Source organism: Ambystoma mexicanum, chromosome 7q (assembly GCF_040938575.1).
Source record: "Ambystoma mexicanum isolate Mex_15411 chromosome 7q, UKY_AmexF1_1, whole genome shotgun sequence".
In the NCBI taxonomy this organism is placed as follows: domain Eukaryota; kingdom Metazoa; phylum Chordata; class Amphibia; order Caudata; family Ambystomatidae; genus Ambystoma; species Ambystoma mexicanum.
The window spans coordinates 909,999,888-910,017,540 of NC_090941.1; the positions used below are offsets into that span (position 1 = coordinate 909,999,888).

The 17,653-nt window shown below is 42.4% G+C and overlaps 1 protein-coding gene across 6 annotated transcripts in view; it reads left to right on the forward strand.

Moving 5' to 3' along the window:
- The window catches only part of DLG2 (discs large MAGUK scaffold protein 2), a 5,493,568-nt gene that overhangs the window by 3,186,972 nt on the left and 2,288,943 nt on the right, over positions 1–17,653 (forward strand). For all 6 annotated transcript variants that reach the window (XM_069639853.1, XM_069639851.1, XM_069639850.1 and 3 more), the window contains one exon: positions 5,933–6,088. In XM_069639853.1, coding sequence (XP_069495954.1) covers positions 5,933–6,088 — 156 coding nt within the window. The remainder of the gene's footprint in view (positions 1–5,932; positions 6,089–17,653) is intronic.

Sequence of the window (17,653 nt, forward strand, 5' to 3'; positions counted from 1 at the left end):
TGGTAATTGGAAGCTGCTGTGAAAGGGAACTGCTTGTTTAGCGTCTTTGTTTCTCTGCTCTTCTGGTTTGGTTGCGACCATGTTCAATTCTGCATCTTGTAGTTCTGAAATGGGTAAACGAAAACACTGGCCACAAAAGAGGCTGGTAGGTATCATGTAATTGACAGTGGTACCATCATGAACAATAGAGGCACACTGAGGGCGTTCGGGGACTGTGCACCCCAGCTCCCTCAACCTGATTCTGGGGTATGGTTGACTCTGGCATATGCCCTCGTAGGCCACTTATCCCCGGCCAGGAGTAGCACCAGTTCCCACCTGACAGGTCCATGACGCTGACCCTTTCACCAGGTGAACTTCACATGAGTGTCTCTATCCAGAATTGTTGGGTTAATATTTCCTTGCAGCTGAAATGTGTCAAATGTTTATGCATTCACCATTTGCGCTGTGGTAGGCCATTGCAAAGTTTGATAGTATACCTTGTCGGCTTGGGAATGACTAAGTGGAGATGTGGGGGTTTTCCAAATGGCTCTTCGCTCCAACCCTAGAACCTGCATCTATTGTTGCTGGGAAGGGGATGAACCATGGAGGCAGAGATTACTATCAATCACCCAATCCGGAATGTGTGCAAGGCAGTGAGTTTGTTTCCGATTGTTGAAGTTGCCTTTTATGCAAATCAACTGTTATGAGCCATCAGTGCAGATGTGGAAAGGAATGATCCCTTTTTCAATGAGGCTCAGCTACTCATATAAGTGTTAAGTAGCCTTGATGAAAGAGAAACATTTTGGGACCCTAGAGATCTGGTTCACTGCTGCTGAGAGTAAATTGCATTATTTCTCCTTGGCAGTACGGTTGTTAAGGAAGCAATACAGCCAACTCAAAGCATATCTGTGGGTGCTCAGGTGCTGTTAAAGGCAGTTTAGCATTATGAAATAATGCAATGTACCAAATGCTTCAGAGAGATTGTGGAGTATCAATGCCTTTTAAAAAAAAAAAATCTAGAACTTCTCGTTTCATGTTTATAGTGCACATTCTTTGCTTTATGAAGATTTACAAGCTGATTGTCTACCATGTGAGAGATTGTTCACTTAGGAGCTAAAGTTGCATTAAGTGACATTTCCAATTAGCTCAAATTTAAAAGATATGTTAATGTTTGTCTGTAGTGTGAGAGGTCAAATATTGGCATTCATTTTCATTGATAGTGAAATTATGGTTGCAACATTGTGGGTCTGATCCAATTGATAAAGAGTAGTTGAGCATGTTGGTGAAGCCTTGCACAAGGATCAGAGAGAAGTCTTAGAAGAAGTTGGAAATGCAAGGATGCTCTTGGGCGTTGGATGTCTTCATGTATCATATCTTTGGGAAAGTTGGCCATCATGGAATGGGCATGTAACTGCACAGCAACCATCTTGGAATGGGTCTATGACCACATTCAGTGGCCCACTTGGAATAGGTCTATGACCGCATTTGGTGGCCATCTTGGCATGGGTATAGGGTTTCTGGGTTGACTGTGAGCAAACATGAAACTGTCCAAGCACCGCTAAGTAGCAGTGGTGTTTCCAAAGTGGCTGCCATAGGCAGCCTGGAAAGAGAGGAGCATGCCTCTCAAGGGGTAGTTCCTAACAGAACTTCAGTCTTGGTGGAGTTGAGTATGGGCGAGTGAAATGTCATCAGGTATTTGATGGTGGAGAGACAGTTAGAAATATGTGACTGTAGTCTGGAAGATAACAAGGGAAAGGAGAAGAAGATCATCAGCAAAGAGTTGATGGGGGATGCGATGGGAGGAGATCAAGGTGCCAAGAGCAGAGGTATAGAGAGTGAAGAGAACTGGACCCAGGACTAAAGTTTGGGAAACACCAACAGTAAGGGTGAGGTCTCAGAGAGGAGCTAAGGCTGATCCAGGACACCTGCACATGCCTGGGGCCAGGATATGAAGCAAGTCATGCGAGGACCTTGTCCCTGATGAGCAATAGTGTTGAGAGAAGGTCAGAATGATTGAGGGTATCGAAGCCACCAGGAGGGTCTAGAAGAATTTGAATAGATGGACAGTTAGCATGATGAGCGGAAGAGATGTAGTTGCTGACATTGAGGAGAGCTGACATAGAGTGCAGAGGTCTGAAACCAGAATGAAGAGGATCCCAGAGGTTGTGTGTGTCAAGGAACTCAGTGAGTTGGTTCAAAACAACACTCTCTTGGATTTTGGAATAGTGAAGTAGAAGGGAGACAGGACGAAAGTTGGCAGGGAAGTGAAGAGGTAGGACAGGTTTCTTAAGGATATGGGTGACGGTAGCCAACTTGGAGGATGATGGATGAGTGGCATTGTCAAGAGAGGAGCTGAAGAGGGAAGTAAGATATGGAGCAACACTGGGAGCTATTAGTTCCACTATGTGTGGGGTAGAGGGTTGATGGGAGCATATGAAGGGTTAGCCTTGAGTAGAAGGTCAAGAAACTCATCAGTGTTAGTGCAGGAAAAGGAAGACATCGTTTCAGGAGAGGAGGGTAGAGGTGGTGGAAAAAAGTAAGCAGGTGAGGAATTGAAGGTCATTTGCAAGGGTATTTTGAATGTTGGACATTTTTGAAGCAATGTAGAGAGCTATAGTGTTAGCAGAAAGAGTACAGGAGATGGAGGACAATTTAGGAGGTGAGAGATTTGAGTTGAGAGATTTTTGGAGTGTATAGATCTTTGCCAATTGCAAATGTTTTTCCTCATTGCTGTTTTCAGGGTGCGGATGGCAGGTGTAATCCAAGGCCATGGCAGGGAGAGTTTAGGATGGTTCTATGTTCATTTATCGACAGTCAATATTTCGATGGGTTTTTGCTGACATTTGCTTTCTCAAAAAAACTCCTCAAAATCATTTGTCTTTTATTTTTGGGGGGTTCTTCCCCAAACCACACTGTCCCCAATTAATTTAGCAATATGCCCTACCCTCCCCTACCCCTTAAATACCCTTCCCCACCCCCCCAATGTTTATTGATGAGTGTTTTCAATAAAATAATTTCCCAAAAAAGCCATCAAAGAAATGACTTTCAGTAAATGAATGTTGTACCATTTAGGAGTGAATGTAATAAGAGGGAAGTGAGAGGAGAAGGAGAGGGGAGCATTAAGAACAGCATTACAGTTACTGAAGGCTTTATCTGTGGATGGAGCAGTGAATTATGCACTGGAGGAGAGAGAGAGAGAGAGAGAGAGAGAGAGAGAGAGGTGTAGCTCAGAGAGGTAGATTTGGAATTTGGTGGAGGGAAACTTGCGCTTGCTAATGGAATTGGTAGATGGAGAGAAATGGGTTTACGTAGGGGTGGGGATTGAGGCAGAGATCATGGAATCATCAGAAGGAGAAGAAGCAGCAGAGATATTAGAGGCAGAGAGTTAACGGATATGAGAACAAGGTCAAGGGGGTTTCCATTTTTATGGGTGGGCAGAGTGGACAGAAGTGATACAGTGGTTACGGAAAAGAGAGGTCAGTGAATAGAGGAGTGGAGAGAGAGAGAGGGGAGGTCAATGTTGGGGAGGATGTGGAACAGTTAGTTGGGAGAGATTGTCAGTAAATTGATCAACGGAACCAGGTGGCTAAAATAGAGATGTAATATGACTGTCAATAGGAGAAGTGAGTGTTGATGGTTTATTTGAAAGAGGAAGAACTAGCAGAAGATAATGGGATAGGAGAGATAGCACATTTGGAAGATGCAAACAATCCTACACCACTACCAGTTGTGTGAAGGTTTAGGCAGGGTTGTGATGGGCAGCCAAATCCAGGTTACTATAAGGGTAATGAGGTCATGAGAGGGAGTACGTGAAGGAAGGAACTTGGTATGATAGGTTATTCATATGATATGATAGGTTATTTATAACGCGCTTAATACCCAGAGGTTTCTAAGCGCGGGTTCGGGGATCGAACCTCTGTTGCTACGTGTCGTCTTGCTTCCAAGGCAAGCACGTTGCCACTGAGCTATCCTCCTGAGACGAAGGTAGTCTTGTTAAGGTGGTAAAGGTAGTCTTGTTACAGACAGATTGTGAATTCCAAAGAGCAATGTAAAGAGAATGAGATGTAAAAGCATACTGATGTGGAGTATGCAAAGTAGAGAGGCGTTGTAGTATATGTGAGAAGAGGAATTGTGATGAAAGTTAGGGCTGGAGGTTTGTGACTAGACAGAGAATGTGAGTGAGAGGATGGGAACGGGAGGCACTGACAAAAGATTATAGGCATAGGATGAGAGTTGAAATGATTTGAAGCCGAGAAGAATGAAGAGAGAAGTAGAAGGGAAAGGAATAGATAGTAAACAAAGTGCATGGTGAAGACAGGGCTGAGCAAAGATGTAATTGGTGCTCACAAGCAAGTAGCAGGACACAGCTTTGACGTTGCTGATTGCTCAATTCCTTCCTTCCATGTTTTATTCAGTTCTCTTTTTCAATCAACCAGACATTTATAAAATCCATTTATTTCCAGATTGTTTTCTCTGTCAGAGAGCAAGGGGTAACTTATCACCAGGTTCTTGAAGGGATGGGATGCATCCTCTCTGATGACATGTTTTCTTTTCAACTGATCAGGATTGTTTCAGGATTGGCCAGATCTTGATGCTGAGGTTGAAGGTGGATATGGTTTCATTTGCTGGACGTCTGATATTGGCCTGACAATGAAAGGGCTGAGCTTTCCGTTCAGTGATAGCAGCTCTGCGAATGAGAAGGATATCAAATGTATGGTTTAAAAGATGGGTAGTTGCTTGTGATCATTGAACAATGCGCAAGCCAGGTCTTCTAAAGGTCAGCAGATTACTTTTTATTGGGGTTCATGATCCACCTAGCCAGGGCCCCATTGGCAAGCTTTCCTTTGCAAAGCTCACTAGAGAAGTCACGAGACGGACAATTCTGATGAAAAAAGGAAGCATTATATCTGTAGGTGCAACTGCTTTAAGGAGAACAAGCAGGTTAGTCTAGAAATGTTTGGATGTGTAGCAAATAGGCACAGTTTGACAACGCAGTGTTAAAATTGTGTTTGAATGCAGGAGGACATCTTGGAGTAAAGTGTTTTCAGACGTGGGCGGGGTAGTTTATGAGCATGAGACTGGGGTTGATGGAAACAGTAGGATGTGGGCATTCAGTGGTCCATACTACATTCAGATATATTCAGTGTTTGGAAGAAATAGCCAGAGGTATGTCCTTTATGATAAGATCTTGATAGTGCCATCACTGCCACTTATATTACGCCATTGGAGGTTTGCTGACTGTTCTAAAGTGTTCGGCCTAAAGTCAAACTTCATGGCCAGAGTTTGACATCTGCCAGTTAATACTTCAGGGCAGCCAAAAGCATGCAGCCTTTGAACTTTCTGCAATCTATATTTGCTAGGGAGGTTATTAGGAGGCACTGTTTCAAAACAATTAGGGCTGAGGTTAGATTTACCAACGGTGGTGCATGAACCCCCCCCCCCCCTGTATTTTGTGGCCATTAGACTAAAAGGCCTACATAGATACACCATCTGATGCATGGAAACTGGTATGGAAATGTGTGGAAGCTGGGAGTTATTTAGATCCTGCTAGACAGATCACCCTTTTGCCAAAAAGTCCCATTAGTGAATCATGGATCTGGCAGCAGAAGATGCTATGGGAGGTGGCGGTGAGGTGGGGGGGCTTTGCCGCTCACAGTCCTCTCAAACATCATTTGAATGAAGTTGCCTGAAAAGGTTTCTTAGCCCCTACAGACAGAAATCAGAATGGAGCATGCATTGATCTCGGGCAGCATTGCTACTTACTGTTGCTGTGAATTGATTTTACAAAGTACAGACTACAACTTCTAGATTACATGTGAACATGGACTGGTGCAGGGTTTTCATTAAATTACAACAAATGATTGTGAGAAAAAAAGTACCTCTTAAAAATGTCTTTATGTTTTGTATGCGTAATGTGGATTGTGACCAATGTTGCTGTGTGCTCTTTCCTCAGACCTCCCGAACCCGTGTACAGCACTGTGAACAAAATGTGTGATAGACCTCCTTCACCTCCCAACTACTCCCCGGTGGATTGCGACAAAGGCTTCCTTCTCTCGTCGCCCTACCCTCCGTACCACCTAGGACTGCTCTCTGACTCGGAGATCCCCAGGTAATTCATGCAACTCTCCTCATGTCCTCTACAGCAGTGCAGGGCATGTTTTATTCAGTCTTTTAAAAATATATATGGATGATCATTGTGATGCCTAAATATAACACTGACACTAATTTCATCATCCTGCCAAGAATGCAGTGCTAAATTAAGAGAAGGAAAGGCATACTCAGGGTTCAACCGGTGGCATTCAGGTTGCACACGCAACACTGCAATGAATACCTTGGTAGGCTGATTGTCACCTTGGGGCCCAGGAACTAATTCCACATGTTCTAATTGGTGTCCAGTCATAATGTCGAATACAATATTTTCCAAAGTCAAAATGTCGAAAATATTTATTCGAAAATAAAAATGTCGAATTACAAAAATGACGATTTTTTTTCGAATTAATGTTTAAATAAATAAATAATTAATTATAGTTTATAAAACATAATTTTTTTAAATGGTTAAAGGTATATCCATGGTGGGTGGGGGGATGGGGAGGAGGGGGGGGGGTTGGGGTAGGGGTTTGGGATGGGGTTTTTTAATAATTAATTATTTAATTAATGTTTTATTAAATACTTTTTAAAAAAAATTAAAGGTATATCCATGGGGGTGTTGGGGGGGATGGGGAGGAGTGGAGGGTTGGGGTAGGGGTTTGGGATGGGGGTTTGGGGGGGGGACCCCCCAATAAAAAACGTTAGTATGTGTGACATTTTACATAGTTATTTTAACATTGGTTTTTCGATTTTTTTTTCGACATTTTATTTTCGAATTAATGACTTTTTCTATTATATGTATGTGTTTTCGACATTTTTAAATTCGACATTTTTTTTCGACATTTTTGTAATTCGACATTATTCTTTCGATATTATGACTATAAACCGTTCTAATTGTTATAGTGGTGCTAAAGGGATATTTTACAGTGTATTGCTTGCATAGAATTACTGTCTAGGCTTTCTTCCATGCTAGACTAACTCAGCTGGTTAATGCACTTGATGGGAGTGTTTTTATGGCATTGAAACGTCCAGGATTCCTGCAGGTACTGGCTTTCCTTGCTTCAGGAGATGACAAATGCCACCTGACAGTTCTACGTGTGTGCAACGGACTGTAACAAGCACTGGTAATAACAGTTTTGGCTTTTGTGTAAGCATGGCAAAGGCATTTGCCAGGCATTGCCATAGTGGTATTAACTGGCCATCGAGGGTAACAGCTGCAAAGCGGTGTGAGTACCTGGGCATTTAATAGCAGTGCCTGGAAACTGTCTGATACGTAGGATACTAATACACAAGCCAAAATTGTTGGTTTTGCAAATGCTTGTTTTTAAAGCATTTCAGGAAGGACACGCATAGTGCATATAAATAAAGTGACTGAAGGCAGACCATTTATTGCACCCGTAGAAGGTGTACAGCTCCAATTAAGTCATTAACTCTTACAAGACTGCTTTGAAAAAACACTGACCAACACTTCCAGCACAAACTATGATGCTAAGACTTGATAAAGGTAGCTCAAAGAGATCCCAAGAGGATGCGTTTTGGGTGTGGAGGGACAGGAAGTGGGTGGGAATGGCCATAAGAATCGGCATGGCTATGGCCAGTCAATGGGTGGGTACATAACCATATAAAACCTAGAATTTTGTATCTCTTCTCATATGCCATTTCTTCCTAGATGTACTGTAAATCAATATCTTTTGCTTATATGTGGCACCTAATAGTGAAACCTAAACACCTATGAAGCCTTCCTAAATGTATTTGGAGAATGTCCTATCACAGATGGCACATAAAACAATATGGGCCTCATTACGAGGTAGGAGGTAAGGGATTACCGGCACCAGTGAGGGTGCCGGTGCCGGTAATCCCTTACCTCCATATTCCGAGGTGCCTTAGCGGGTCCCTTCCTTAACGCCTGGTCTGACCAGGTGTTAAGGACGGGACCCGCTAAGGGACTTCAGAGCTAATAACGGTACCGCAAATTGTGGTACTGTTATTAGCTACTTCCCCATTCCCATTGAGCCCTAAGGGGACTCAAATGGAAATGGGGATTGATTCTCAGAATGGGGATTTACTGGGTCCTCCAAGGTTGGAATGTCCCGGTAAGTACCCATTCCGAGAACCCGGACCCGGTATGCGGTAAGGGGGTAGCCATGGTGCTATGTGAAACCTATGACAAGGTGTCACATCATCATTGTCATGTCATCATTTAGGCATTTTCATTGCTACTAGCACCATGGCTACCTCGTAATGAGGCCCTATGAGTCTCAAGGACAGTTCAAGCGTCTTTATTGCATTTTTTCTGGGGCCTGTGGCAATAGCTTTCTCTCTCTTGCCTTGCCATGAACTTCGTCCCTAACCCAGGCTTTTGTAATCCTGGTTAGTTCTATCGATCGTTGACCTCTAATGTCTTAGTTCTGGCTTAGACTCTGGATTCCAGATGGAACTTAGCTGGAAGTCCTTTTATTTCCACTGGGTGACGGAACCTCTCGTCTGTTCTCCTCTGGTGCAAACTGCACAGGTTCCCAGTTCTGGCTACCGCTTATTCTGGAAATAGCTCAGTGAAATATTCTATTTCAGGCTCATCTTCATCCCATCAAACAATCTGCGATGAGGAGGTTGAGATGTACGCTTCTCTGAAGGAAGCAAATTGCTGGTTCTTCCTTTGGTTTTTCCAGGCATGCCACAGGGATAACATAGAATGGCCTCCATTCTGGAGGGATGAGTGTAGTTCCCAGTATCCAAACTTCGCTAAACATAGAGGTTCTAGCTGGTTAAGTTCAGACTGAGATACTAGGTCAAAGTCTATGAACCATTGGGCTTCCCTCCCTTCCTTATCTTACTGGTCTCACTTTCACTTGTTTGTCTGGCATTTATTGCTCATTGGTGAGTGTTAGTGGTTTTACCTCCTTTTTCTAATATTGGTTCATGTGATGGCCATTAGACTTTCTGGAGAAATGGGAAAAGTGAGTCGATAAACTTTTCTAGGATAAGCATCTATCTGACTTACTCATATGTCTTATCTTCCAACCATTTGTTTAGTAGGTCCCAGATCCGGTTTGAAGGCTATCGAGGAGCCTTGCCTTGAAGTCGGCAAAGATGTCAGATACTAAACTGATAATCCTCACAGTATTGTCCAGGACACACAAAACTACCTCTTTTTAAGTTTTAAGATGGGTTTGTACACCCAGATTTAGGGCTTGGAATGCTTTTTGTGCTTTCCAAGTTAACAATGGGGCAGTGTACTTTGCCTACCAATCTCATATGTAGACATCTGTCTTAGCCAGCCTCTTCAAATTAACAAAGAAGGCTGTAGTTTTCTCTTCAGTGCCAAGCTTTTGTAGGATAGCCAGGGGTATGGCTGGCTGCTCCTTCCAGAGCCCTAGGACAGGATCAAATTAACTGCCTCTAGCCACGTTGGACCTAAGAGTGCAATAATCTTTTATGAAATGGTAAAACACAATGGGGGCTGACAGACAAAAGGGACCATTTCATCCCAACTGCCCCACATTATAATGTTGTTGCAGAGCAAGAACGAGTATGAACAAAATTAAATGGTACCTGTGCTGAAATGATGAGGCTCAAAATCAGAGGCCTACATTCCATTAGTGACTGTGTATCTTTGCAGAAGCAAAAACAACTATAATGGAAGTGTGTGCAATTCACAGCCTAAAACAATGAACACACAGAGATCAAATTTCCCAGGCCAGAGTAATGGTAATATATCCTGATGGAAATATGAACATTGATGGCATGGCACAGGAGACATCTGCAGATGAGATGAGGTCAAATAGGTATGCAGGCCTCATGTCTAAGGAAAACAGTGTGATATTTAAAGTATAGATTTCTGTTAATGAGAGCTGACTTTTACACTTAGATTCAAAGCCACACTCCCCCAATGGGCTACAGGGCTATGCTCTGTGCTCTAGCTTAAAGACAATCTCTTTGAAGATTTAGGGCCAGGGAGGAGGCTGTATTCATGCATAACAGAGGATTAATTTAATGGGTTGAACTCTGAATAATTATTGAAAATAAACTCCAGGTTGTGGTGACAGGTCTGTACTCGAGTGATTTCCCATGAGCACAGAGGATGGGGCAATAGGCCCTTCTTTTCAAGATAAGCAAACAGGTCATCCATTAGTCTTTAACTGTGCAAGAATGTTGATGGGCATTTTTGCAGGTGTGGGTCAACACAGGAAGCCAACAGGCATATCCCCATCTCAATTTGAAAAAACAAAACATAATATGACAATTAAAAATGCTATTGTTTTACATAGAAGCTCATACTTTGTTCCTTTTCTCCGAAACTGTGGATCGCATGATTCATGAGACACATATTACTATAAAGCTGAAAATAAAGGCCTATCTGTTAATTTAACTCTCATACGAATGCTACCTTGAGAACTAAAGCTACAAACTAAAATGGGTTTTTAGCTCCGTAGCAATGTCATGAAGCAGAGATTCCAGGAGTTGATAGTTTAATAAATTAGATATCTGGATAGAAAATTTCATGTTGAGAATTGTTATAATTTTTGAATAAAACAGGCAAAACCCTAATTTGAACATGCCTAATTTAATGGGTTGAACTCTGAATATTTCTTGAAAATAAACTCCAAGATGTAGTCATTTGAACCTCCAACATCATGCCGAGATAAGCAATGTTTCAATAAGTCCAGCATGATGAGAGGAACCCATATATATGTATGTTGTTATGCTTGACTGTAAAGTTAAAATATGTGTTATGTTAGAGTTTTTAGTGCAAAATTGAAATGTGTACAAATGTAATTGCAAGCGGGTGACTTTATCCCTCCCAGATTTTGAGCTTGGTAACTGAAGGTATCAACCAAAAGAGAAGTGATTAGGCTTGAATCAGGGGCAGGAAGATAGTTGTCCAATCAAAACCTATCACAAGGTGTCACATCATCATTGTCATGTCATCATTTAGGCATTTTTGTGGGTGGGGTTTAAGATGAATAAGGGGATGCACAATGACAATTTGGGGAACTGCATGAAATTACAAGGGTTAGAACTGCTGATAAGATTGATGGATGAAACCAGGAGAGGGGACAGGGGCTGGCGTATATGACCGATGAGAAGGAAAATAGAGGGATTGAGCCTAGAGAATATCCATGACTGATATGGGATTCTGAGGGTCTCTTCCCTGAACCAGAATGATGACCTGAACCTTGATGTCATTTTCTATGAGCGCAGACCCACAGATATTAATGTAAGTAAACTTGTCCAACTTGACTGGTGGAGATCTGTATTATTGAACAGTTTTCCTATTATTAATTGGGTGGGCACACAAAGTAGACCCTTACTATTTGTTCATAGAGGATTAAATAAAAAGGGTTTCAAATATAAATAAAAAGGGTTTGTTCTGAAAAATCTTTTTCTTAACAAACTGCTAGCATTGCTAAGAGCACAACATCAGCCAACATTCTTTTTACATGTGATTAAGTTATACAAAACTGCTAGCATTCCCAAGTGCACAGGGAGATACAAAAGACAGAGTGCTTGATGTGTGGAATTGAGAGATGTGTGGCATCTTTTTTAAATTAAACTTCACATCACGTTGAGTGTCTACCTCCTGATCTTTCATGTTTCAAGGTGCTACATGCTGTTAAATGTGAAACCCAGGTAAGTGTTTTGGCTGAACTTGTTGTGGGGCTAAAAAAAGTTGGTGACCTGTATTATCCTGAACCGACTAGTGTTTTCAATTTGTGTAAAAAAATAATTATTAAGAAAGAAAAGCATTTGGGCCACAAAGTGAGGTGGCGTGAACTGTGATTTTGTACATATTAATTTTCCTATTTTGTAATAAATATATATTCTTTCTATACACCGACCTGGTTATTGACTTATCTGTGGCACAGAAGTGAGGGTCCTATGTGGTTCTATATGAATCATATACAGGTCTAGATTGAACTTGAAAAGACATATTGGTGTGGTGCTTTTGATTGGGGAGGGAACAAATTCCCTGCATCGATGGTTGACGCATACATGTTTCTTAACATAAATGAGGGCTTGTGGCCAGGAGCTAGGTTTCTTTTTTTATTCATGACAAGTGCATCATTTAACAGGCTAGTCAGTCTCTTGAAAAGTCGTTAGAGTTTGTGGCAAGTTGTTTATGTATTGTTAAAATATCATGGTTGGCTTGACGCCTGAAAGGCAGCAAAGTGTACAGAGGAATAGAAGTGTGCAGAGGAATGCAAAAGTAATCTGATCTCATTTGGCATTGATTGTGGAAATAAATCAGGAATAAAGTGCAAAGTTTTGGTTACTGTGTAGAGGGTTTATACAGTTGCAAAAAGCCATGTTTGAAATGAATGCCATTGAAAGGGAAGAGGCCAGAAAACACCTGCCAGCTAAGTTATTTATTTGTGTTGTGTGGCCACCGATGGAAACTGGGGGCTGTCAAGACAGAACGTTACAGGAGGTTATATCAGTACGCACTGCTATTTGGCTTAAAGGTGGGATGTAACATACATCTTTAGAGGGATTCTACATGACCTAAAACATTCATGAGGAACAAATCTAAGAGTCTCAACTTACAGTTAATTTATATTTCCATTTTGAATTAGTTGAAGAGCTGAGTCAGACTGGAGACATGGAAAAGGCCCAGCAATCACTCAAGCAATTGAAAGATAGAGTACAACAAAGTCACATTTTAGAATTAAACATGAAAACAACATTGAGCAACTTGAAAGTGAAGTAGAAACCTACCTACAGTCTAACACACAATGAGAAAAGTAGTTTGCTGCTCTACAGGATACATATAAAGAGAGTGCAGAAACCATAAGCCACCATTCAACATGAATTGAATGACCAGAATTGTCATAATAGAGTGTGTTGGCTGACATTGTGACCTCCAAACAGTCTATTAAGGAGCTTAAACATGAAAACAGTCAGTTAATTATAAAAGGGGTTTGCTCCAAGATTGAAATATTCTCAAACAACAGTAAATGTAACTGATTAAAGAAAAATACCTCTTAAACAAAGATAACAGAACAAGTAAATCAGTTAGAAATTAATGCAGAGAAGGAACAGTCAGGTTGCCAGGAACTGACCAAAATAAGAGAAGAAAATGTACAGTTTTGGAGCATTTGAAAAAGGCAGTCCATGGTAGAAGTGCTCAAGAGTAGTGTGCTTAAAGCCAGACATGTGTTGGTGTCAGAGTTAAAAATTCAACTCTCTGAATATAATGATATGATCTGATATGGCATTTGTAACGCCCCTATACACAAGTGTTTCAAGGCATGACGAGGCAGGAAGGGGGGACAAAGGGAGGACAGACAGCGATCTTACTAGGCCAGGTGTCAATCAGATCGCGCAAGTGCATGGGCAGAGGGGAAGGGAAAGTACAAGGGGAAAGGGAGAGGGGAAAGTGCAGTACAGGGGTAGTAGAATAACAAGATAAATAATAAGGGCCAGCTGGTGGCAAGTGCAAGGTAAGTGCAGACAAGTGCTGGGAAGGGGGGCTGTAGGGATACAGAGACAGTCCCGCAGTGCAGGGGTTGCCAGGGAGGCAGTGCAAGGGGAGAGTGGCTGTGCCAGGGACCGAGATCGATGAGAGTGGGCCAGTTGCAGATTCAGTGCGGTTTCAGTCAGGAATTTAGCAGGGGAGAGGGGGAGAGAAAGCAGAAGCAAAGAGGAAGGTTTTGAGGTGCTTCCGGAACCAGAGATGGTTCTCCTCAAGTTTCAGGGAGGCAGGAAGGCTGTTCCAGAGGGAGGCCCCTGCCGCGGAGAGAGATCTACCCCCAACTCATTGCTTGGAGAAGCGGCTGACCCTGAGGGAGTTGGAGGCGGATGAGCAAAGAGATTGAGAAGGAAGATATTTAGGAAGAGAAAGCAGGAAATCCTGGCCGAGAGAAATACCTGTGAGAAATTAAATACTGAAATCCAAAAATATAAACAGGCAGTTAGTCACCCTGACCAATTAGGGTATAAGATAGGGCCATATGATCAAGGAAAGATGCCCTTCACATCAAGGACCTCATGTCGGCAAACTCTGTACAAACAGGAACTGATCTAATGCATGCCACTTTTAGAGAACAGGGAAATATGAGGCAGCTGGACTTGCCTATTACTAACAAATATGATATGGAAGGCCAATATTTATCTGACATTGATGAATGTTTACCTCTACCAAACAAAAAGGAAGGTGGCCTGACCAGTTTGTCTTGGGAGATTAAAAATAGTCCTGTGACTACTTCTGACTGTGAAACCTCATATTATGAGAGAATCCGAGTCAGCTTTCTGGAAAATGTTATTGCAAAGAGAACTCCTAGCCCATTTCCTGAATAAGAAAAACCAAACCTAGGAAGGGCATTTTAACTCCTCCACCCCCACATATTCAGGTGAATCGGTAGACTACCTGGAATGAGGGAGAGTACATATTAGACACAGTCAGAAGAGACTGTGTTCAATCCTGTGCCAAAAGGTGATGATAGGCAAAGTGACCCTGAGAGTTCACAGTTAAACAAGCGTAAAGAGGAGTCAAGATGCTATCATTTTGTGAGGTATTCCCAATCTCATAGAAATGGTGAGTGCTTAGGGGACAGGGACTGGAGTTCCAGAACAGCACTGAGTATGAGGGTGAATGGACTCAGGTTCAGAAACAGAAATTAACTACCAAAGAAAGAAAGGGTTCTGTTAAAGACCCAATTTGGCAAATTAAGGCCATAAAGAGCTTCATGACCCCATACCACAAGAATGCAAAGTATTCGGTGTGGGAGCACGTAGAAAGTTATGAACAAATTATGTCATGATTTGAAATAAAAAATTATGTCAACTGCATGGAGTTTGTGAAATGGACATTTTCTCTAGAATACACCAGTTTTTTTGCGGGACTGGAAGACCAGGGTCTTTGTAAGTGGTCCACCTATATTGTGGCCATTTTAATACACTTTTCCACTCACTGGAACCCCCAAGAGTCATGCAATGCTGCACATAATTTACAATATGGGGAAGATCAGTCATCCAGGGAGTTTACACAAGAATTAAAAGGTGCATTTGCGCAGACTTTCAGGCGTGTGAATGCAACTAGCAAGGAATTTGTGACCACATATTTCCACACCGTTCCCAAATATACAATTACCCAACGAGTTTGCAATTTCCATGAGCACAAGACCCTGGATTGGGCAGTAGAGCAAGCCACCAGGATACATGAGGTCCAGAAAACCCCTGACAGTAAAAACAACCCTAAAACACCAAAGCCATCCACCAAACCTGCTGCTGCCAAGGTGGCAGACGTGAAAACTATGCCTCCTTTGGACCTAGAGAAGGGGGTGCTTAAAAATAGTCCTCCACATGATAAGCAGAATGAGATGCCGAGGAGACCCTCCACGCAGGCCCAACAGAATGATAGCTAGGTAAGGTATCAATGAAATGGACCCTCTGACCTGGCTACCTATGCAAGCTCTTGATATAAGGGTACACAACTGATCCTGGGGTATGTGTATATTACCCCAGCACAAGGGGGAGGGCCAAACCAGCTAAGTACTTCGCAGGGAAACTTCCCTCCAAACTTCCTGCAGGAGGTAAGTACCACTGCACCTCCCAACCTGCATTTTTTCAACAGTTCCCCTCAACATCCTAACTTCCAAAAAAATACTCCTCCTTCTCCCCGGTTGAAGGGCAATCAATCTCTGAACCAAAGAGAAGGAGGAATCAGGACTGAAAATGATGGAGGAAATTTCCAATGTCCTAGCTACTTCACTAGAAGGGACAGTCACCATTTAGGGAATAGCAGACGTATGAGCAGAGACCTCCCTACACCCAGAGAAAGTTAAACAGCCGAAGCGACAGGTTCAACATTTGACCGACGACCTGGAGTCCATGCTGAGTGCTCAGTCAAACCCTCAACCTAACCCTGCTTCTGAGAACCCCCCAACACCCAAGTCTGATGCCCCAGAGAGGTAATGTCTGAAGGAAAGTCTCAAAAAGCAACAGGTTCCTGAGTATGGGCCCCTGGTTAAAGAGAGATGCCAAGACTTTCTGGAACCTTCCTTTCTCACCAGAGCAGAACCCCAGGAAACCTCTCAGCCTGATATTGACTTGTCTACCCCCTAGAAGTTAGAACCCAACTATCAGAGGGTAAGTAGGAGAGATCAAAGAAAAACCCACTTTGTGGAGAGAAAACAAATAACTATTCCCCTTTGAAAGAGAAGAATCACTGAAGGATTCATGTAAGGAAACCTTCTCTTTCAGGAAAGGGGGATCCCTCCCAAAGAAAAATGGGTCTCAAGGGATCCTGAATTTTACAGGTTAGGTATGGATGGTAACCGACCCAGATCAAGAAATTCTCAGACCCCAACCGTGCAAGTCATATCCTACACAGACCGTAGAGGTATCCTCTTCACAAGCAGGTTCTGAGAACTGTCTTCAGATGAAGGGGGACAACAAAGAATCTGAGTAGAAAGAGGATCCCCCAAGTAGGCAAATTGCCAGATGTATATTTCTTCCTACAGATTCCTCATCTCCTACATGGAAAATCACCCAAAATCAAACATTTATGGAGTTCAATAAGAAGAAAATGACCAGTGAGCTGGGAAATAACTCACACTTTCTCTGCATCCCTGAGGAAAAAGAGGGCAGATTTTATGCCCCGGTCAAGGTGCAGGGTCAGTGTGAATTATCAGCTCTGGTGGATACTGTATCCCAAGCTACTCTTCTGTCTAAAAAGGTTTTAGACCAACTGAATTTAGGAAGGGGAGAGTCACCATATTCCCCTCATACCTTTTGCCAGACAACTAAAACATTCTGATGGGTATGGTATTTCCGTCAAAAGGACTGCAGATCTGTAGATAAACATTGGACAACATTTTTTAAAACACACAGTGATAGTTGTGACTCCAGAGAGCACTCCTTGTTTACTGGGGAACAATTTCCTTCATAGGTTATCACCTCTAATTGACTGTGTGAACCAGGTCCTTTGACCTAGACTAACCGGTCTATGAAACTCAAGAAAAGTACAGACAATGTGAATCTGAATGGCACCTGCCATCTGACTGACCGGCATACCGATCAATTGGAATTTTATTTCCAGGACAACCAAGTCCCAGAAATCACCATCATCTCTGCAGGAGAACAAACTGGTGATGGGAACTCTTCACAACTCTGGAAGATCAACCTTCCTCCCATTTGCAAGTGGTGTTCCACACTGGAAGGGAACACTCTGATATTTTATACCAGTCACAAATTAGAAGGAACACAGAATCCATTGAAACCAGCCCAAAGTCTTATGGCCATTCAAAAAAAGGGCAAACACTTTCCCCATTCAGATAAATAAGGGGAAGAAGCCAGCACTCGCCAGAGTATAATTGAAAAATGGACAAAGCTTCATCGGTGAAGGATTTTTCAGGAAATCCAAAAAGGTCAGACCATTCCCACATTTAAATTGAGTGATAAATGGGAAGTGGGTCTAGAAACGCCAAAATCCAAACATTTCCTGCCTAGCAGTTGTATGCTAACAATGTCCATTGACAACAAAAATATAGAACACAATTGTTGGGTCATTAGAGATGTCCCTCCTGACTTTTTTTGGTTTGCGACATTATAAAGTGATCCGCAATTAGTCTAGATTTGATCAGCA